This window comes from Mastigoproctus giganteus, chromosome 1 (genome assembly GCF_048544385.1).
Source record: "Mastigoproctus giganteus isolate SK-2022 chromosome 1, ASM4854438v1, whole genome shotgun sequence".
NCBI classification, from domain to species: Eukaryota; Metazoa; Arthropoda; class Arachnida; order Uropygi; family Thelyphonidae; genus Mastigoproctus; species Mastigoproctus giganteus.
This window is the reverse complement of record NC_143575.1, coordinates 90,320,150-90,344,529: the sequence shown is the minus strand read 5'-3', so window position 1 is coordinate 90,344,529 and position 24,380 is coordinate 90,320,150. Positions and strand designations below refer to the sequence as shown.

The following is a 24,380-nucleotide window of genomic DNA, read 5'->3' as shown; positions in this document are numbered from 1 at the left end:
CCGCCCAAGTCTGGTGATCACTAGTTGTTTCTAAATGGGCGAGGCATGGCGATCGTTCAGTTTATAATCCTGCTTCTTTCGCGGTTACGCTTCCAATTGGATAATCAGCACATAGATATTCGGCATTCCACTGTGAAAAATGCAAGTCAGTCATGCCATCTATTATCAAATTTGACAACTACATTTGTTGAAATGCGTTTTCAACTACAGTTCATTCAGTTATCCGAAACTAAAAAGCGTTTCCCTTAGAAATGTTTCCATCTTTCTGATCGATGAACTAAATCAAGGTTTCTCAAACTTTATAGCTTGAGACCAGTTTTTTTCAATACTTTTTTTTTTTTTTTGCAGCCCAAAAATACACATACATATAAAAATCATTTTTTTTTTAAGTCAAATAAAATTTACAGTATAATTTAGTACCAATCACCGGGATGTGGCAAGGAAGGTGCAAAGTGGGCACGGTACACGAGCACTAGATTCTGAAGGAGAGCAGCCCGTCACGGTACGTATACTGACAACGCAAAGTTTTAGAGATTTAGAGATCTTAAAGTACCGTCTTAATAGACTAGTAAAGGATAGCGAAAGATTAAAAAGCGGTACTCACCTTGAATTAATCTGCGATGACTTACTTAGGCAGCGTGGTTAATATTTAGGTTGAATTGTTAAATTAAATAAAATTAAATGGGAGGAAGTAGGTAAGTGTTGACTGAGTTAAAATAAGCACAAGGAGACAGAAGCGTACACATCCAATCCTTGGTTGTCATTGAAGTAAAGAAGCAAAAGAATAATTGAAAACTAAATAGGTGAATATAGTGTAGCCAATAATCGTTACGGGGACTTTCGTTAGTTAAAACGTCTTCAGTTGGCAATGTGTGGAGAGAGAACGCGCATGGTATTCTTATACCATGCGCGTTCTTATTCTTATATCACAAGAGTTAATTATACTCTCGTGATGCCTTTTTTGACATGTGGGAACTTTAATCGCGAGAGGTTCCAAATTGGGGAAAGATTGAAGGGGAGTTTGGAATTTAGAATTTTGAGGTTTGAGTTGTGCCGGTACCATTCAATAGCTAGGGCTTCATATTGAAGTATTCTGTAGCTGGATTTTAGTTTAATGATGGAAATGGCAGAGTCAATGAGGGGGTTTGTGGTTGTGGGTCTGGGCATGAATTGTAAGTTCTGTAACAGATTGGTTAGACATGAGACTATGTAAATGATAGTATGCACGGGTGTTGGATGTTTTTGATGAGCCAAATTTGGTAGTGGTACTTCCGATGTAACATGTGTTACAGTTTGGTTGACAATTAATGAGCTATATTATATTATTGAGTTCGTTTGTAGGATATTTGTGTGTGTCTTTATAGGTGCTGAAGAAGGATCCTAATTTGTTGAAGGTGGAAAAAACAAGGGACATATCAGTGTCGTTAAATAGACGGCGGAACTGTCCTACGAGTTCATTGTGATAAAGGAGGACTATGCGGATGTTTGTTTTTTTATTGTCTTTGGTTGAGTTGCTAAATTTAATTTTATTTTTAGCGATGGAGATTGTGTTTAAAATAAGTTGGTGGGGGGTAACCTCTGGATATAAATTTGTCGGTGAGATATTGGATTTCGTTGTAAAGGTCGTTGGTAAGGAACTGTACTTAGTGCATTGTGAATTTGATTATATAAAACTGCTTTTTTAGTGTTTAGGGGGTGATGAGAAGCAAAAATGTAGGTATTTACCGGTGTTTGTATTTTTTCTGAAAATTTTCGTATTTAATTTTGTGCCTGTTATATAGATAGTGAGATTGAGGAAATTTATCTGATTGTTTTGTCCAATTTCAAGGGTGAATTTAAGTCTGTCGTGTATAGAGTTGAGTTTTACGAAGAGGTTGCCTAAACAACAGCTTACGGATTTATACAAACTCAATAAAACTTCTAACGTTATTATTCAAAAAGCTGATAAAGGAGACACGATTGTTATAGTAGATAAAGATACCTACACTGAAAAATTAGAATCCATCTTAGCAGATCCAAATACATACATAACTGAAAATAACCATAACATCATAAAACTTAAAAACAACTTCGACATAATTCTCAGGAAACACAGGCAAAATAAGAAAATCAACCTTTCCACACTACAGCAAATTGGAAACCGCAATAACATCCTCCCCCACATGTTTGGGATCATTAAGTTACACAAAACCGACCATCCTTTAAGACCAATTGTTTCATACAGAAAATCAGCTTTCGCTAATTTATCCTCCTTTCTGGTCGAAATTATAACCCCTCTTACTAAATTTTCTCCATTCAAGATTAATAACACCAATCAAGCTTTTCAAAAAATCAATAATATTACAATATCCGATACAAACATCTTAGCTTCCTATGACGTCACTTCTCTCTACACTAATGTCCATATTCCACTTACGCAAGTTTTTAGAAACAGACGATACCTTAACAAAACGTACCTCCCTTTCTATAGACCATATTCTTGAGCTCACCACCCTTCTATTAGAAGCAAGATTTTTAGATTTAACAAAAAAATTTTCCAACAAATATTTGGCTTACCAATAGGACTAGGCATTTCGGCCCCATTGTCCGAATTTACCTAGCCGCCACTGAGAGCCAAATTCTACACCCCTTTCCCCCTTGAACTAAAAGTATACATGCGCTACGCCGACAACATTCTTGTAATAGGCAACAGATCCATCATTAATAACCTCTTCGTTAAACTCAACTCTATACACGACAGACTTAAATTCACCCTTGAAATTGGACAAAACAATCAGATAAATTTCCTCAATCTCACTATCTATATAACAGGCACAAAATTAAATACGAAAATTTTCAGAAAAAATACAAACACCGGTAAATACCTACATTTTTGCTTCTCATCACCCCCTAAACACTAAAAAAGCAGTTTTATATAATCAAATTCACAATGCACTAAAGTACAGTTCCTTACCAAACGACCTTTACAACGAAATCCAATATCTCACAGACAAATTTATATCCAGAGGTTACCCCCCACCAACTTATTTTAAACACAATCTCCATCGCTAAAAATAAAATTAAACTTAACAACCCAAACAAAGACAATAAAAAAACAAACATCCGCATAGTCCTCCTTTATCACAATGAACTCGTAGGACAGTTCCGCCGTCTATTTAACGACACTGATATGTCCCTTGTTTTTTCCACCTTCAACAAATTAGGATCCTTCTTCAGCGCCTATAAAGACACACACAAATATCCTACAAACGACCTCAATAATAGAATATACCTCATTAATTGTCAACCAAACTGTAACACATGTTACATCGGAAGTACCACTACCAAATTTGGCTCATCAAAAACATCCAACACCCATGCATACTATCATTTCCATAGTCTCATGTCTAACCAATCTGTTACGGAACTTACAATTCATGCCCAGACCCACAACCACAACCCCCTCATTGACTCTGCCATTTCCATCATTAAACTAAAATCCAGCTACAGAATACTTCAATATGAAGCCCTAGCTATTTACTGGTACCGGCACCACTCAAACCTCAATTCTAAATTCGAAACTCCCTTCAATCTTTCCCCAATTTGGAACCTCTCGCGATTAAAGTTCCCACATGTCAAAAAAGGCATCACGAGAGTATAATTTATTTATTTCTTAAATACCGTGCGCGTTCTCTCTCCACACATTGCCAACTGAAGACGTTTTAACTAACGAAAGTCCCCGTAACGATTATTGGCTTCACTATATTCACCTATTTAGTTTTCAATTATTCTTTTGCTTCTTTACTTCAATGACAACCAAGGATTGGATTCTGTCTCCTTGTGCTTATTTTAACTCAGTCAACACTTACCTACTTCCTCCCTTTTAATTTTATTCAATTTGTTAAAAATTGAATTTAACAATTCAACCTAAATATTAACCACGCTGCCTAAGTAAGCCATCGCAGATTAATTCAAGGTGAGTACCGCTTTTTAAGCTTTCGCTATCCTTTACTAGTATAGTGACAACTTATTTAGCTTAATTAAATATGCTTATGTTAACTGGTGGCCGCTCGGCCGATTATATATTTTGTGGAATTGTAATTTGCAGCAAAGGTTCGTTGACAATCACGGTTTTTTTATTATTATTATTATTCATTTATTAAAGAACGAGGTCCCAACCATCTTTCATGGCAACAACCTCACCATCTATTGCAATACTGTACAGGCAATTTCCAGTTGGTCATCATTATAGGCACATAAGGGATCGGCTGCCAGCGTACGGATGATATCAAATACAGCATCAATCGTCTACCAGAGTACTGACAACATCCTACACAGCCTCAATATAATACCACCAATTTGGAGGATATGTCAGTTCATTAGTTCATAAATCAATGAAACAGCTGTTTCGCACTAAAGCTGATCATCAGTCTGATGGTCTTGATTAGAAGTCTTTCTGAAAAGGAAATATTTAACTATTTCACCTCACCACAGAAAGTTGACTTTGCATTCACTACATAAAATCACAATCTGGATAAGTCAAGAACTTTGTAACCACAACAAAATATGCAGCCGAATCACATAGCAACTTTGAAGCAATGTTAGAACTGAAAAGAGCTGAAATAAGAACCAAATCAATAATTCTGTAGTTTTGAATGTATTGGACTGAATGGGGGGCAATGTTTCTTAAGGCGAGTATACACTTGAACCACCTTGATGAAAGCGAGCAGACCGAACAAAAATAATCAGTGTGGATAATATCGTTCGCCGAAAAGACATTAGAACCATTCTCTTGCTTGTTCTCCAGTAGTTTGCATCGTGCCGCGAGAGAATGTCCTAAGCAAAACAACATCAGCATCCCTGATTTAACCAATGAATAACCTCTTTCGGCATATCCAAAATACCATAATCCGTAGGATTGAGTTTCCAGTGAACACTCTTGGACTTTCAAGTCCCTAGAAGTTTTTCACACGATCATAACAGAATACTGGTACTGTTTGAGCTTATTTGTTCCTTTGCGTTTACATCAAGGCCCGAACTGGTGGGCAAAGTGCTCAATTTACTTGCAAGTAATTGGCAATTAACACTGAGAATGCTAGCAAGTGAGGCGCATTATGGCCTTAGCTGCCAATGCGCCATTAAAAACCAAATCAAAATCAAAGCTAGCAAGTGAAATGTAATGAGGAATCGATAAGCTCCATAATTACCACAGACTTGGGAAAAGAAAACTTTACATGAAGTTCGCTCTGCACTGTTGGCGTGGTGAAAAAACACTTATATGACCGGATGCGTTCAAAGATTTTGTTCAAACAGCTGATAGTGAACCTGATTTCATAAACAAGCATTATTACTGGAAACGGAATTCGTGCCTCCAATATAAAATGGTACAAAGTAGCAATCACAAAGCTCATCATTATCAAAACAGGTTCGTTTCGGAAATTGCATATCCAAACCATGCTGATTGCACTATTCGATCATAAAGGGATAATTAATAAGGACTTAGTTCCAGAAGGAAGGACTGTTAACAGCAATTACTACTTAGAAATACTGAAACGTTTGTTGGTGACAGTCAAGCGAGTGCCACCAGATTTGGAACAGCTGGTTGGCGGCTATTGCGTGCCAGTACACTTTCTCATACAGTCATTAACGAACGATGCCTCACAAGCAGGTTGCAGTGCTCAACCACCCACCTTATTTCCAAGTAAGGTGGTTAAAGCCAAGTTTTTTCTGAGCTTGTATAAACGGTGTAACAAGTGTATTCAATCCCTTGGGACTATTTTGAGGGAATTGAGTAAGAAAATATTTTGTTTATCGATATTTTGCCTTATTCAATGTCAGCGTCATTACTTTTTTGCCGCACTCTGTATATTAGTGGTTGACACTCCACTTTCAAACATTTTGCATATTAGTACGGTTTGTTTATGCATTTTTCCTCTTCGGTACAATTTAATTCTAGGCATAAGTTGAGATATCAATATTTGAAAGATTTATAAAGTGCCTAGCATTTTTAGATGGAAGCGGGTGATGAATCACCCGGGGAAACAAAAGATAGAAAGAACGAAGACAGTGTTAGTTGAAGCAACCAAGTTCTGAAGCTCGGAAATGGATAAGAATTTCAAATGTACAATGGCTGACTGCAACTGCAATAGTAAACTGAAGTGAGACGGCAGATGACACAATGCCAGACACAGAATTGCAATCCAGAATGACACTTGTGAAAAAAATACGGTGCAGGAAGAGAAGAGAATGCAACCAGAAATTCTAATCAAATAGAATTAAATAAATAAATTGAGACAATAGATCCAAAATTCTGAAGAACCAATCTTCCTTATTTTCTTAAACTAATTTTTTGGGTTTTTAAATGTGCCCATGCCAGCTAACGCAACAATTGTGTTTTAAACTGAAAATCAATGGTAACGCCAGTATTTTTTTTTTTCATCTCTCTCTCTCTGTGCCCCTATTGGCAAAAAATCACCTGAAATGACACAATGGTTATACTGTTGTCCATGTAGCTGGAAAAAAACACACTTTTTTATGTTTAAATTACTTTATGCGTTAAATAAACCTCTCATTTTTATGCTCTTCAATAAGTAATCATAACTTCAGTACTAGTGAGCTCACTGTCATTACTAAATGTTATTATCAGTGCTGTAAAATATACTTTACACTCTCAAATACTTATGTGTCTAATGTGCTTATCTCTTGGCACAGTTACCGGTCTCGGGAGTATTGTACAAATAGTGTACAATACTTGATGTAAATTAATAAAAAAATAAAACTCTATCATATTAGAGATCATATCGACCAGCTTGAAATTAAAATCGATCAAATCCAGTTGCTAGCAAAGGATCAAATGACAAACGCCACGATTCAAAACTTCTAACACCGAATGGCCAATTAATTAGGTTCTCGTACCTAATAACGAGTAGATGTGCCTGGATTAGATGTAGCATAAAGGCTACGAGGTGTCGAAAGTATGGACAGGGATACTGGTTCATGTTGACTTAGTTGATTCCCACAGTTTTGCAAATTAAATGGTTACAAATCTCTACTTCTAACAGCTTGTCCCACAGGTTTTCAAGCGAGTGCATGTTAAACTTATGACATGGCGCATTATCCTGCTGGGTGAACCCATACGCAAATTTAGATACTGCAGCAATGATGAGCTGCATCCAGTCTGAAACAATTTCCAAATAATCTGTGGCATCCAGATGCTGCTCCACTAATATCAAGGGACACAAAATATACCAAGAAAACCACCCCACACCTCCACCACCAACCTGTACTGTTGAGACCTTGACGATGAACTTGCTGTTTTCGCCATATTCTGCTTCTAACATTAAGCTTGAAACAGCAGAATGAGATTGAAAAAACATTGGTTACCACTGTTGTACTGTCTTGTCATTTGACTGACTGCAGCCTTCCTATTACCCTGCATCAATCAATCTCCGCCCACCGGGCTAGCCGGGTAAGCTAGCAGGCACTTTATCTGCCAGGCAGGTAAAGTGCCTGCCTGGCAACCCAAAGGTCGGGGGTTCGAATCCCGCCTCAGGCTTGGATATCACGATGATGCTGCACTATCCGGTTGGATCTCACAGCCACGATACACGAAGGAAGCAGGAAAAAACTGGTTCATTCGTGTATTGCTCACATCATACGATAAAAAAAAAAAAAATCAATCTCCGTTGGCCTCACACATCGAAGAGCTGTTTCCCACCACAGGATCGCCTTTTGCTGGATGTTAATTTTATCGGACAAATTTTGATTCACCCGAGACAGTCGTACGTGAAAGCCACAGTAAAGCAATTTTCGAGACAATCATACTGGTACATTTACCGCCGACTATCATGCCACCTTCAAAGTTACTTATATCTTTTGTCTTGCCCATTCTCGCAATTAATTGCACACGTATGAATCTGCTACCTGCTTTATATTGTATGGTACTAACATGCAATGATGTTACTAAAAGATCCATTTAATGAAAAGGGTAAGTGTGCCTAATAAATTGCCCGCTGAGTGTATATCATTACCATTATATATTCAATAATCATCCACGGCATTTAAATCTGAATGACCGCTGCCCCAACCAACAGAAAGCGAATTTGCAAAGCGGAATGCTTTCTATTCAGGTGGGCCTTATTTGAACTCCAAATTCCTCTGCCCCAACCGCTACTCAAATAGCACATACACTTAGAATAAGACGACTACCGTACTCAGGTGAAGAAAGGAGATTTCTGTTCACATCAAAAATGACAATCGGACTAATCTCCCAGCCAAACCTTTAGAATATCTGCTCTTGGCGGTTCCCCACTACGTTCCACACCTATGCTCAGTGGCAATTTTAATAGGGCTAGCTTAACAAAACAACTGAAAATTTTCACCAATAAGGAGCCGACTGGGCTAGCCAGGTGGGTAAAGTGCCTGCCTGGGAACCCAAAGGTCGCAGGTTCGAATCCTCAGAAGCCGATGCGCCAACAACTAACAAAAAAAAAAAAACAATAAGGAATATAAAAGCAACGAACAAGGCATAAAAAAACACTGACCCATGCGTCGTATCGTACGACACATCTCTGAAGAGCTGTGTACAGTTTGTTAGATCATAATTTGATTTTATAGAAGAGAAAATGTCTGTAGGCGGGTCAAAGTCATTCACTAGCTATTCCGCAACGCATTCACACTACATTGCTTAATGGTACAAGGAATGAGAGAGCGAGAAGAGGGAACCAACGAATGACCTTCAACCGCCTCAAAATTTCTCCACTATATTACTCAATGCAATGCAACAAATGCTGTAGATAAATTTACTTACCGTCTTTCTTGTAGTACAAGATCTCCAGCTGCCGTTCTTGGCAAGTCGCCAATGATTCTCTGATTTGAGCAACTACTTGTGTGCTAGTGAGTGGACCATGGAGAAAATCGCAGATACACGAAAGCTGCATAAGCTCGGCACGTGTGTAACCAACCATCTCACAGAAACCGTCGTTGCAATAGATAATAGGATAGCCTTCAACCTGGGCATTGGCCACAAGGAATTTTCTATCTATCCAAAGAAAAAGGTAAAAAAGAAGTTTCTTATTAAATACTTTTAAAATATATTTATGAAGATGCTACAAAAATGTGGACAAGGATAATAAAAAAAATACCCTTAGAAAGTAACTGCTACTCTCTCTATTTAGTTAAATAAACCAAAACTATTATTATATCAACAAGCAACTATGCTTGTTGATATAATTGTTGATTGAAAGGAAGAATACACTTCCTCAGTTTTTTCAACGACTGTGCTAATTTATTAACCTTTCTAGAGATACATTTGTATCCCTGTACCTAAAAAGGCAGCGTAACCTGAAAAATTAGCAAGCATCACAGGTGAAAGACATCGTGGTAAAACTGAACACGAAACAGAGTTTATCCCTGATGCTATTATCATTTAATCATTTCTAGCTTAATGACTTGGCAATAATTAATTTTATTAACTCAATATGCTCAAAAGTAATGAGAGAAACAGACAATAGCATCCAATTAAAGAACCCATCCACAATCCTTTTTTCTTCCTTTCAAATTATTTTTGTAAACTACAAGTTTTGGTTAATTACACAGGCTAATCATTTAATTTGCAAAATAGTCGCTTCAACGTATTCAAGTTTTACTGAACTGCCAATAGGCAGCAGACGAGCGTGGGTCCAAGAAAAGGCTGACACAGATGCAAGTTCTAACAAGTGTAGTAGTTACAAAGTGGCCTTAATTGCTTTAACTCTGAACTGTTCTCTGAGCTGCACAATGGAAGATGTTAAGACTGAGCAATATTTTTTGTTGTTTTTTTAATCAAACTGAAGTAAACGCTTCTCCCAAATAGGGCAGTATATGACAGGGGTAACATAACATAAAATGTAACATTTACATAAGGAAATTGCATGTTCAGTAACTTAGAGCAAAACGTAATGTGAACTTACCGATGGAAGACAGGAAAAAAAAAAGTTAACAATTTATCAACATCACATATTTGGAATTGGCACATGGATCAGAGCAGTGTTTCTCAACCTGTGATCCGGGTAACTTATGAATGTGGCCAGCGAGACAACAATAAAAGGGACTTTCCCAGAATGAGGTTGAACCACCACAGGATCCAGTAGTTATGCCAAGAACAATTCTAAGTCGGCACTGTACAGCAGAGTCCCAAAGGACCAAAACATAGAGGGGGCCACGGGGACATACACCTTACCAGGTACCCAGTGCTCAGTGGGGTCATAGATACCGTTCAGTTCCTCTTTCTCTCCAGAGAGCAGCTAGGATTTTTTCTGTTGGAATTGGCAAAAGAAAGCAAGTTGATCAACCCAACCATTAGAAGATCTTCATAATGCAGGACTCTGTTGATGGGGGGACCATCTAGGAGGACAGTGATTGAATTTCTGTCTTTTTTTTCCTGAAGGTTATGCGTATGGATTTGGATGGATTGAGTTCCAAGCTGGTGGTTTTAAGATATGTAGAGCTAAGATGTAAAAAAGCATTTTCGGAGGATTTCGACGCATTCCAAACATCTTTAGGTTACGTGCATAGGGGATGGAGTCCTTATGCAGAGATATTATCACATGGTAGGCAGGCTACATATAAAACCTACAATATCTCTGGCCTTTACGGAGTTTGTACTGCGACACAGGATACACTAAGTGGAGTTTGGGGGCACCCCAGTGTTGCTTGACAAGAAACACTGTCCACTGTGTTTACAGGGTAGACTCCCACCTGTAATCAGAACAATACCACTCATCCTGCATCGACCCTATCTAGGACAATAATGTTCCGTTCTAATGTAGCACGTTACGATCTTTTCCAGCCCTTTCTAACTACCATTCAGCATCCAGCCCATGCTCCTCCAACTGCAACAAAATCCCCATTCTTCTGAATAGACGGACGGCAAAATTTCGAAGTGCGTAAAAATCTTCTTTTGTACTAACAGTTGTTCAAATCAAGGAGTAAATGACCGGAGATTGGAAGCTTCTTCAATTAATTTCCACTTCAAGTCAGATTACTCGACACATTCATAGAAAATATGGTTATAATCCACAAGTACATAGAGTACGCTCAATGATTCCAAATTCCCTTAACTTTGAAAAAAAGGAACCATGTCAAAAGTTGAATGGAGACTGAAATTAAAACAAGTTGCCCACTGTTTACCATTAGCATTTACCATTGGAAATAATTTTTTCGTTACTGTTCCTTTCACACAAGTACTCCAACGTTCTTGCCACCGTTTTAACAATTTTGTCCATAGACGCTTCTTTTCCTTTTTGTAACTCCCTTCACAATCTAATTCAAGTGACAAAGAGTTATATTTCAGCCCCTTTGTTAGATGATAACTCATTGATAGAAACACCAAGCGTAAATCAAGTGGCAAAGATGACCTTTCAAAACTTTTAGTGCATCAGTTGCCACAGTTCGACGCACATCTTCAATAGAATAGATCACTGAACCGTAAAGACCTTTTGCACACTGAATTTCGACAAAGTGGAGCCCAAGGCCTTATTTTTAGAGTTTTAACTGATTAAAGACTGGTTCCTCAAGCACGACCTTTCGATTCCTTGTCACTAATAAATGGCCATTCAGTAATAAGGTTTTACTCTTTGTTTTTGGAACTTTAAGTCTGCGCAAATCGCACCAATAGTGCAGCTCTGATAAAACAAAACTAGAAAGCTCTTCCAATCCAGAGTTACCCTTCACTAACATGACCACGTCATCAGCGTATGCTTCCGTATTTATATTGATATAAATACGGTAGCATACCCTTTAGAAACTGGGGCTCATTTCCCATGGCAGTGTAGTTCTCATTAAGTAATACTATGTCTTCGTAAGCTGAAATATCAGTTCCACTCTCATTGTGATGGCCCCAATTTCCCACCAAATTGTCCAGTATATTTTCTTCACAACTTTTTTTATGAAAACAACGGCCACGAGAGGTATTATAACCTACGGTACTTAGTACCGTGTATAGGCTGAAGGTCGAGAAGATGAAACAAGATAGTTGTTGACATTAGGCTTTAATTTTCGGTAGAGTGTAATTTTCAAGAAATATATATAAAGGTTGTTCCAGAAAACGGAAGTTAAATGAATAAATAATGAAGAAAAAAAGGTGGTTCTGAGATTTTAAAGTTGCACAGTAAAAAATATTAAATAGTTGTGGCATGGGTTTGGATTGCTTTCCAAGACAGAACGGGAATTGTAGAAGACAATTCAAAAGAACAGTGCCCATGGACGTATCTATAGAAAAGGCATGCAGCAGTAACAGAGTGTAGAGACTTTTTAGAGATGAGTCAATTAATTAACATAATCACTCTCTTTTGAACGGAACCTAGAAGGCTGAGAGAGGTTTTGGGGGCACTGCTCCAGATTTCGGAACCATATTCCATGGCAGGGCGGATTTGCGATTTGTACAGAATGAACATTATATTCTTCAACTTTCTGTTGAAGAATATAATGGAGGGAAAAATTGAGGGGAAGAGGTGCAGAGGAAGACCTACAACTAGGTGGAAGGATGGGATCAGTGAACTTCTGGGTATGACACTTTGCGATGCCGCTCGTAGAGCACATGATCGATGCAGTTGAAGGAATTTATTGGTGGGCCACAGCAGCTCCTCAGGGAGTTATGTGACTGGAAGAAGAAGAAGATGGAATGAACAGCTGTTTTGAAGAAAAGTAACGATGAGAGCAAAAGAGAAAATCCGTTTTTAGATGCAAAAGGAAGCAATAATTGTAATGTGCTTATGCCAAGAGAGAGAGAGAGAGAGAGACTGGAAATCGGGTAATCCCCAGTAGAGACGTGTGATCCGGTCTAGGAATCAGAGTGTCATAAAAGATAAGCATAGGAGCAAATGAATCTTTTTCCCAAGATATAAGACAGGACTGAGGTTTAGAACGATTCAAATCAACTAAGTTATCTTTGTCCCAATGGAGATTTATCTGGAGATCAGCATTTAAAGAATTGGTAATGGATATTCCAGAAGTTGAAACTGTTAGTACAGGTCAAAATTTCTCAAACTGGAAGGTGGAAGGCAACATGCTATCATCAGGAAAACTATGGATAGGATTTCCAGTCATGTGAAGAAGGTCAATAATCTGCAAATTGCAGTGGCTGGAGACTAGGCACCTGCGCGGTGATCTGATTGAGGTCTATAAGGCCTTGAATGGGTTGAGCACGCTGAATTCTGATGGGATCCTCCCACTTGTTCAGAATACGAACCTACGGGGACATAAGTTCAAATTAAGAAAGGATAGATGTAGAATAGATGTGCGGAAATTTGCCTTTAGCCAGCGGGTGGTTAATTGCTGGAACAAACTTCCATCTGTCGTTGTGGAAGTTGATAGGTTAAATAAATTTAAGGAGGAACTGGACAGGCAATTGGAGGGTATGGTGTGATTTTTTTTTTTTTTTTTTTTTTGGCTGATGCTGCATAAGCTCCTACACTTGCTTTCTTGCATCAAGTGCCACTACTACTACTACTACTACTACTACTACTACTACTACTACTACTACAAGAGGAAAAGAGTGGAAGAAAGAACAAAACCTTGAGGAACAGAAACATTAGTGGAGCAGTTAGAAGACAGAAAGGAATATACCATCACCCGCAGTGAGTGGTAAGGGAGAAAACTAAATATTCAATTGCAGAAATAGTTGGAACAGTTGCATGGAAGCTTATTTAGAGGAGCTTTATCCCAGTCACGATCAAAAGTCTTTAAAATGTCAAGAGCAACTGCTTCAGTTTCACCAAACTTTTCTTTGAATTTGTCCATGGATGAGTCTCACCAGTTGATGAGGCTCACCAGAATATCACCAGTGGATCGACACTGATGGAATCCATACCGGCGATCATTAATCAGATGGAAGGTTTCTGAATAGTTTAAGAGTTGACGATTAATCTCCATTGCTTTAGAAAGAGTAGAAGTAAATACAGTGGGACGATAATTGGATGGGGGAATTTTTCACCCTTTTTAGGAACTGGTTAGATATAAGCAAATTTCCAAGCAGAAGGGAAAGTACATTTGGAATAAGAAAGTGACAAAAAAAAAGATGACACAGAACAGGAGTAACTTCAGGAACACAGGTTTTAAGAACAAGTGGAGATATACCATCATTACGTAGAGCTTATTTAGCATCAAGATTGTTCAAAATCCTTCTGGCATCCTTTTGAAGGCCACAAGAGGCATTGATTGAAACGCATTCAGAATGGTGGGAGTTTGTTTCCTAAGGTCATCAATACACCAGTTGGAAGAAAAACAGGGATCTAGATCATTTGAACAAGAAGCAAGTTTTCTACTCTTAGCCTGTTCAAAATCTTGTTTGGACTGATTAATAACTGCTCTACAATTGTTGCAAAATTTGGTGTGTAGAAAGTGAACCTGGAGATTTGTATACAAGAAAATTGCGATATGCGATATTCTTATCTTGAACAGCATTAACACATCCATTGGAAAACCAAGGTTTGGATAAAGGACGAGAATTTAAGGTGGAGTGTGGAATAAAGGATTTCATCCCTGTAGTCATTTACATTCTAATACATACTTATATTCTACTCATTTACATACTAATGTCACTTACACGATCCGAGCCAACTTTGACATCAGAAGACTAAAAACAGGAATTCGACCAGGGAAAAGAAATCTCGCAGATCATCCCATTTTACAGTCATCTAATGCCAAACAACACGAAGTTGGGAATGAACACGTGAGAAAGGCTCTATTGCAGAAGAGGCCATCACCAAGTTGTGATCTGAGGTGCCTACAAGACCACTCACTTCGACCGTGTACTTAGAAGGGTTGTTTTTTAGAAAAAGATCAAGAGTGTTGGCTGTGTGCATAGAGTTATCTGGTACTGTATGTAAATGACAATTTGTGTGATAACTGAAAAAGCCTCAGCATCTTGAACAGCTTGGTGTAACTCGAAAACAGAAGCCATCTGGAGCTGTGTACGTTAAAATCGCCAGGGAAAATTACCTCACTGTTAAGAACGTTATACTGAAGCAAGTCAAGTTTCAAAGAGAGGAAGTCAAAATGTTCTACGCCTTTAGTAGAGTTGGGAGAACGATAGAAGCAACAGATGAATTTGATAGAAAGGGGCAGAGATAATTTAAGCCAGAAAAGATCGAAAAGAGGATATTCCAAATTACTGAGTCTCTGACAGGGAATATCAGAGCAGACATATGCACAAATACCACCTGTGAAGTGAAAGGAATCATACAGCGAATAATCAGGACAATTGAGATGAGCAGTGGTTGAATCAACCGATAATTGGGATTCTAAAAAGTTTATCTGGTACTTTTCCTGCCTGTAAATGGAAATGTCTCGTCGATGATGCGAAGAACTTTAATTGGCTTTTTTCACACCGTGGCTAAGTTGGCCGGTCTCAGACGTAACAGCAAGGTTTTTTACCCAGAAACTGGGGTTTTTCGTCCAGCAAAACAAACAAATCGACCATAGAACACACGCAATTAACAGACTTAAGACACACAGCACGGCAGATGAATTTAATTATTCCGGTGATTTGTAAAATGAACGAGGAAGTGTTTGGGAGGTTTAGATCTTTTCGCAAATAAGTTTGTTCTATTAGTTTGAATATTCATTACGTATTCAGTAGGAAGAAAATGTAGGGAGGGAATACTGGATGAAGTAATGAAGTTTTTGGATATGGGAATATGGTGTACACACGGTAAGAGTATGCCCAGCTCCTTGATACAACCGGACTTCGAAAATGCTCCCCGCGTTCGCATACACACTGCTCGGAGTCCCTCCAGTCACTATCTGGCTAATAGAGGCAACGATATTATATATTAGCTTATCCGGAAGCCTCCTCTAACGTTACCAATAAAATTTCAAATTATTATATTTAGGTCGCCCGTAATCCATTACATAAACCCCTATTTTGTGTCTGTAAATGGCGTGTGTTCTCTGGTCGATTTGCCTGTTTTGCTGGACGAAAAAAAACCCCAGTTTATTGGGGGGGGATTTTGCTATCTACACCTGAGACCGACTAACTCAGCCACGGAGTGAAAAGGGCCCATTAAAGTTCCTCGCGTCATCGACGGGATTCGAATCCGGGCCTTTCCATTCTGTGTGGGGAGGACAGTGACGATACCACTGTGCTACCGCGCAGACAGAGTTACCAATAAAAACCAAACTATTAGTTTTAGGTTATACCGAATAATTAAATTCATCTACCGTGCATTGTGTATTATATCCGTAAATTGCGTGTGTTCTCTGGTCAATTTGCCTGTTTTGCTGGACGAAAAACCCGAGTTGTCGGGGGGAAAAAATCGGTGTGGGGAGGACGATGACGATATCACTGTGCTACACGCACAGACAGAGTTACCAATAGGTTCTTTGGTAAATTATCTAGCGGCTGGCTGGATGAACACCGTTTCAGAGCTGTATCTTCGAAATGTAAGGAAGATTGGATCTCGCCATTATGTCCATCTTATCCTCAAAAGACATCAATCATACTGCATGACAGAAAAGATGGGGAAGATTGCCGGAGCTTTGCTCTAGAGACTAAACATGGGTTCCACTACTGCAATCCTCCAATAAGCAAATTGGTGGTATTACACAAGTTGATGAGAGTCATCTACGACCTAGCATTGCCTGGTAACACTGAGGGGCTGCAATCCTCCGTGTGACGTGGACGACACATCTGGACCCCTGCTTACGTTAGTTCGCATCTGAGTGGTCACCTCCAAAATACCAGGTGCCGTATTTCAAGACTTGCTATGACTAAGACCTTTTAAAAACTAAGAATGAAAAACCCAGGGTTAATAATAGCCCATATTTCTGGATGCAAGCAGAGTATTTGGTTATCACAGAACAACCGAACTTCGCCGAAATTCGGTCTACTTGGCTTGATGGTCATCTGAATATCAGGGCCATCAGCATTTTAGACTCTCAGTTAGCAAGCCCAGCTTGACATACCTGACAGAATGTCTGTGACAGGACTTACTTACATTCTTACATTCAGACTCTCAGTTAGCAAGCCTAGCTCTACAATAGTAGCGCTTTCTCGCATTCCTCATGATAGAAAAGACACAAAAGATTCTCTTCACATTACATGAAAGAAAATTCTAGCCGAAGTTTCGTTTTCAACTTACATTCTTATTTTACGCTCTAGATCCCTTTTTACATTTCACAGCTACTTTACATTTCAATTCCATATTTTCAAAGTTTTTATACTTAATCAATCATCTGTAACTAGTACATTTTGTGTGGTATCTTATATAGGGCGACTCCAGAATTCAATACCGCCTATGTAACAGTATAGGATTCGGATATCTAATATGTTTTAAAATAATTAGAATTCTAATATTAGAATAAACGCAATTTACAGATAAAATATGCTAATGCCTAATAGTATTTTTTTTTTGTATTGTATAAATATTAAACGACAACTGATTATGAATATTTCAGTAAGTATTTATAATTAGTTATCACCCATAAGCAACTTAATCGAAAAGTTAAAACTTAAAAAATGTTAAAAATATTTTATGGGTAAATGAATCGAGCTTCGTACTATATCAGTTAAGTAAAATGATTACAGAAGCAAATTTCAATCCATCTGGTTGTACCCAATGTAAAGGATGCTATTAGGATCGTCTATAATTCAACAGCAGCTAAGAGTGAAATGGAGCTAACACTAAATTAAATTCTTAATTCTAATTGTTCTTATTAAAAATAATAGAAATGCTAAACTTTGTTATGCTTAGCATCTCTATTATTTTTAATAAGAACAGACACACATCTGTTCTGATTAAAAATAATAGGGATGCTAAACTTTGTTTGTGCAACTGTACTTAAGAGTATCCTTCGAGAAACTATACAAAAAACTGGGTGGATAAAATAAGTTTGCAAAGTTGCGTTTAACAGAGCATGAGATTTAATTAATCGTCTCGGGATACTTTCTACAAAGTATATGTGGTAGAACCTTGCTCTACTCCCGTAAGGCTACAACTAATTCTTTGTTGAACATAAGAACTCTTGTTCTGCATTTCAAATTGTTGTTCCAAAACATTCTAGAAGAGAATTTAACGGAATCAGATCTGAGCTCACAGATGAAAATGGAAGATTCGTCATAATATACTCCTCAAACCATTGCTGTACCATGCTTTTAGTACAGAACCTCTGTACCGACCATGCTTTTTTAGCATGGTCGGTACAGAGGTTCTTCGTCACGCTGATAAAAATATGAACGCTTCTCCAGATAAATGCCATAATGGTAAGGCGGTATTAATTAGAATATCAGTTAAGCAATTTTAAGCAAGATATTCCAAGAGTGGAATTCAAATTTTATTTATTCCTATCTTCAGTTTCAAGGAGGTTACAACAGTTGAAGATAGAATAACATAACAGAGAAAATAAGTTCATTAGGTAATAAAATTAACAAATATTTAAGTGAAATAAGGAAAGTATATTAACTTCACTTAAAATAATAACGAAATTTTTATTGTGCTTCACTTACCGTCCTTGTGAATTCTTATAAGCATAGAATCCATTTCGATTTCTACTGCTGCAGCAATGGAGTCAGTTGATAAACTCAGATATGTGGTGAATTCATTCAGTAACTCCATTTTTTTTTCTTAAAGGTTCTGCCCAAAGGATTCTTTGGGCAGAACCTTGTATACACTTGGAAAAAGACTAGGTGACTGAGGAAAGGGAGTGGATTAGAACTAACTGTTCGGATTACTGTACTTCCGTAGTATCAACTGATAATTCAAAACCGAAACGCTGACTAGTAAATATTACTTGACACGATCAATAGTAAAAGGGTTACTCCTCCCAAATAATTAAAATTACAAGAACTTGTTCGAACTGAGAGATATATAATGATAGTCGACAGTTTGTTCATCTAACAACAAAAGGGTTGAAGGCTTGAAACTTTCAGTTTGCTTTTCTTGATCACAACAGTAGCCTTTCTCGCATTCCTCATGTTAGAAAAGATGCCAAAGATTCTCTTCACATTACATGAAAGAAAATTCTAGCCGAAGTTTTGTTTTCAAGTTGTTTCATTTCTTAGTTAAATCTTAGTAAATCTCTGAATGCACACCGAAGAAACTATAAAATAAAAACATGGATTTTTTGATTTTTTTTTTTTAACTTTCGGAAATGTGCTGTACGTGCTGAGAACACTATCAATTATTCATAAAAACCATTACAGCATTCCATAGCATCGTTACAATTTTGTATATCGTTCCAACTTTTGCAGCGAGCAGTGTGCTTTTCTCCAGTATATAATTCAGAGATTTCTTTTGTCCCAATTTCTTCTCTACCGGCACATTACAATTTAATTACTAAACAATGTTATTATCATCATGATTTCGAAGAAGAATTCCGAGATAATATTTCCATTCCTATACTAGAGGTTATTTTTAGATATGCTTCATTTCTTCCGCTATAAAAAAAATATATTATGCTCCTGGTATCATTACAATGAGTGTCCCAGTTTTCTAACTTTCGAATGTGTAAGAAATATAATGACAATGGCAGATAGCCAAAGAATATCAAATAACGGATCGCGTGGGAAAATTTCGGATTGAACTTTTTTTCTCTTCCTTAAAACATAAATATGCATCTGTGCAAAAATAGCACAGATGCAGCTAAAACCATGAAGAATCGGAAGATATCTGTAAACTGCTTGTATTCTATATTACGTTGATCTGTTTTTAACTTTTTTTTTTTTTTAATAAACAAATTCTAGTTTCCGGGAGGAAAACATGAGACCTTCACCATAATTATCTTTCAGGAGTGTTAGTATAGATATGACTCATGCGCCCATGGGTGGATCAGTTTGTTCTCTCAGGTAACCCTAATATGAATATTTATTTAAAAAAAAAAAAAAAGTGCTTCATATGCAATATATGGATAGTCTATGTGATACGTATAGAAAAAATATAAATAATAACACTTGTCAACAAGTAAAATGTTACGAAAACGAAAATACCCAATCCTGGCTAATTTTATGCTGCAGAACACGAAAATCACATTAAAATTTGTCAACTAGCTCTTGTTTTCGAATTACAGTTGGGGTTTCATATTAGCGAGTTAGTCCACATTATCAACTACGGCTCTCGGCAAAATGCATGACAACCAGCAGTTTCAGTAATACGACTCTCTTATCACGTGATCGGCAACTGTCACCTCGCTCAGAATCACGCTATAAGTTGTCGCCTCAAATGAGTCTTCAACTCTGCTGCAGTAATCCTCGAATACGACTAGGTACTGGGTGATTTATTCTCAATTAACGGTTGTTCTCTGTGAGATTCCTATTTTTTGCGCAGTATTTGTGTCGTGTAAGATTAACACGCCCCTTAATTGTGTGAATAGTACAGATGACTTCTGTTACTTATGTGGAAAAGTCACGTTAGCTTCAAGAAAGCGTCCCTTAACTCGAGCCATAAAAAAAAACCTACTTCTTGTACTTTGAATCTAAAGTAAGCGACCAGGACAAGAACTGTGCTCCACAAATGCTGCACTACCTGCTCATCAAACCTCAACGCGTGAGCGAATCGAATGGGAAGTTTTATGCCTTTCGCAGTGCCCATGATATGGAAGGAGCCAAAAAATCACATCGCAGACTGTTACTTCTGTATGGTGCCTCCTGTTACTTCTGTATGGTGCCTCCTGTTACTTCTGTATGGTGAATACAATGAACAAAAAGTGGACAGTGACGTACCCGAATATACCATCTGCAATTCGTCTCATGCCTCGTGGTGAAGTACTACGTATTCATAAACCACCAGACCGTTTTTCCTGTACACTCTGATGAACATCAACTTAATATACACGAAGAAGTACAGCAGCCGTCTACGTCAAAGGATTCACCATTTTTACCAAACCTTTATCCTTCTGAATCACATAAGATCACAGAAAGTGAGCTTAATGAACTCATCAGGGATCTCGAACTGCCGAAGAATATGGCAGAGCTTTTCCCTCGAGGCTACAACAGTGGAATCTTCTAGATTCCACTGTTGTAACATTTCGTGTTCGAAATAAAGACTATGATAAATTCAATCAAACAGAAGGTGAACTCGCTGTTTGTAAGGATGTTCATTGGTGGCATTAGACCATCAATTTTGTATTGAACTTTTAAAGGCACGTTCCCGAAGAATGGTGATTATTTACAGACGCTTCTAAGGTTTCAGTACAATGGACTTAAGACTGTTAATACACAACGGAAATATGCTGCCTTCAATACCACTTGCGTATTCGTGTCTAATGGCACCAGGGCTTCCCCCCATCTCCGCGTTGCTCTCATTGTAGGTGTAACAGTTCACTGCAAAGGCCAGAGATTTAAAAGTGTATGGATTTTGTAAGTGTAGTATTATGTATCGTTGTTCTTCTGGCCATTTAGCCACGTTGCCCACACTTGGCCTCGTGGAGGCAGACCAGGTACACAGTAGTTAGAAATTTTAACTCTAGCAGGCACTGCTATCTAGTTTCCTGGGATTTCAGTGGCTAGGGCCTTAAAAAAGTATCATAGGGGTAGACACTAGATTCTGTAAGATCTAAAAGTTTGCGTACTTAGTTTAATTTAGATATTGTTAGAGTTTTACAGTGTGGGACATGCGCTGGAGTATAGATAGGGCGGGGGAGAGGGTGAAGGCTGAAGGGTGAAAGGTGGAAATATGGGGACGATAGAGAAGGCGTCCCCGGATTGTCAATGAGGCAGGCCCATGCCTCACCAGGCGAAGAACGGGGAGACGGCGGGGAAGAGAGGAGACTACAGAAACTGTCTCCTCCCGCTCCCCCCTGCCAGGGGGAAGGGGAAAGATAGGACCACACAAGGAAGCGCGGTCAGGAAAGCCAATTTGGCCATACAGCAACACTACTTCTCTCTTTTGCCGTCATGTTATTCCTGTTTGGGTCACCAGAATTTGGGAGTCACTCATGGGACCAGATTCCCGTCCGGTGTGGTCAGGGCCGTATAGGATTTGGTTGCACTTGAGGTGCGGTCTCATCCACTTGTAGGTGCAGTCATCTTCATCTGTGTGGATGTATTGTGGTAGTTGAGGCCTGGGAGGTTCTTTGTCCTCATGCTGGTACCCCCCATCCGGTTGTCACTTGAGAGTGGGTGAAAGTCAGAGCTCTGATATAGCTCAGTGAAAGACAAAGTTCAATGAGGGTCAGTCTTGAGGTCGCTCGTGAGACCTTTGTCCTTTCAGTAGATTGGTGTATTGTCAACGAGGTGGGTGCACTTTAATCCTTAGTCATTGGGTTTGTAGTTCTGCTTTGTGATTCCCTATGTCATCAGGTAGCAGCTTCTGTCAGCTCCATGGTTCTGTCTCCTTTACTTGACTGTGTCCGTCCGTGTGCTGGTAGCGCGTTCCGCGTGTTGTTTTACGGAACCGCTCGCTGTCTTCTTCTTGCAAATAGTTTCTGCGCATATTTGCTGAACGCTTTATATTCGTTGGTGTTCCCGGTTTTTAGGCAGGTACATGATTTGCGTAATGAGTATACATCTTAGGTCTTCGTATAATGTGCATTCGTACATCAAGTGTTTCAATGATTCTTCTTCGCCGCAGGTGCGTGCCCCATCTTCAATAATCCTAAGCGCTGTAAGTTTGGCTTTCATCGGTCTGTGCCCCGTCAGCAAGAAAATTGCATTTAACCCTGGGGAAAACCAAAGGGGTGGAATTGGGATACACTCTGTCTACGTGCGGTATGAATTTTTTCGTAACTTCCCCCTTTGTGGATGCGATCCAACCAAACTGTAGTCCGTCAGCGACGAATATGGTGAGCACTTCCATCAAGACATCGCAACGATGGAACAAAGATACAAAAGCAAATATGGAGTGCCGCCATGTTAGCCAATTATTGTTGGATGGTGTGAAGGGATGCTCCCGAAGCTGAATACAAGCGAAAGGTGAAAAGGTCTCGTGTTTGATACAGGTATGTTCGTACCATCTTACTGCCACATAAATAAAAAAAAATACCTTGTATAAATATAAAAAAACTACTTTTTACGAAAATAGGGCCAATCTCCCATTTTAAGCACTATTTCCGTGTTTAGCACAAAAAAAAAAAAAAAAAAATCTATAAAGTAAACTTACTTTCATGCCCGTAACAAGACATGACACAAAATTTGTTGTTCAGTGTAATGCACGCAGTGCATTACATTTCAAACGTCTTAGCAAATAATAATAATTCATAAATGACTTATTCAAAATCTCCGCCGATGGTATTCTCCACACTGTCGCGGTGGGGGGGGGGAGGGGCTTGCGTGTCCCGATAACCCGGAGAGCTAAGTAGGCGGTAGCTTAGCTACTGGTAGGGCCTCCCAAACCGGACAGGTCAAAGTGTAGGGGCCAGACTAAGAGAGAGATACCCTGGTCCTCCAGGTTGGGGGTTGCTGCAACGGGCTAGCTCTTCGTTCAGTGTAAAAAATACACAAATGCTAAACGACCTACAAGTGAAAATGAAAACGGACTGCACTTTCGGGAACGACTCGGCAAACGGAAAAGGACAATGATTTTGGGATGTTGGAATATTCAAGGTCTTTCAACTAAAAGAAACTTTCTTCCGGATGAACTGCAAAAATTCAATTTAGACATCGTTGTGTTATCGGAGACAAAGAAAAGGGGATGTGGAGAGGAAATAATGGGAGAATACTACCATTTTTGGAGTGGAGTCCATAAGAGTGAAAGAGCAAGAGCAGGAGTTTCTATTGCTATTAAAAAGAAATTGAGACATATCAAAAGACATATCATAACATCAAAAGCTGGCAATTTATTAATGAAAGAATGATCTCACTGGAATTGGCAATATATGGAAGAGAAACATATATTTGGGAATATATGCCCCGACTACCTTAAAGGATGAATTTTGGGAGGATCTGAGAGAAATAATAGAAAAAATCCATAAGCACAAAGGGATATTTTTAATGGGGGATTTCAATGCAAGAGTACGAAATGAACAAAATAGCAAAGTTATTGGAAGATTTGGAGAGAAAGAGAGGTACGACAACAGAGATGGACTATTCAGTCTTCGTGAACAGTTCGACTTGAGAATAAACAACACATTTTTCCAGAATCGTGGAAGGTCCTTAAAGACTTGAGAAAACAGAATAAACACAACGCTGTTTTGCAATTAATACCTTTGAAAGACTGGATGAAGTACTATGAAGGACTTTTAAAAGAAGACCGAGAAGAGTTCAAGACGATGGAGAATTTCGGTGTAGAAGACTCGGGCTTAAAAGTTTCTCTTAAGGAAGTGGAATTCTTGCTAAAGGAAGCAAGGACTGGCAAATCACCTGGACCTGGAGAAATTTATATATGGAACTTCTGAAATACGGAGGAAGAGGAGCGGCTGTTCTGTTACAAAAACTGTTAAATGGTATACCGAGAGGAGAAGAAATACCGAAAGAAATGACAACAGGATAT

At 38.6% G+C, this 24,380-nt stretch overlaps 1 protein-coding gene across 1 annotated transcript in view; it reads right to left on the bottom strand.

Annotated features, from left to right (window-relative positions):
• Positions 1-24,380, bottom strand: part of LOC150090984 (voltage-gated inwardly rectifying potassium channel KCNH6-like) — a 490,763-nt gene that overhangs the window by 399,523 nt on the left and 66,860 nt on the right. Inside the window, exon 2 of the mRNA XM_090379306.1 lies at positions 8,789-9,019. Within this exon, the coding sequence (XP_090235432.1) occupies positions 8,789-9,019 (231 nt within the window). The remainder of the gene's footprint in view (positions 1-8,788; positions 9,020-24,380) is intronic.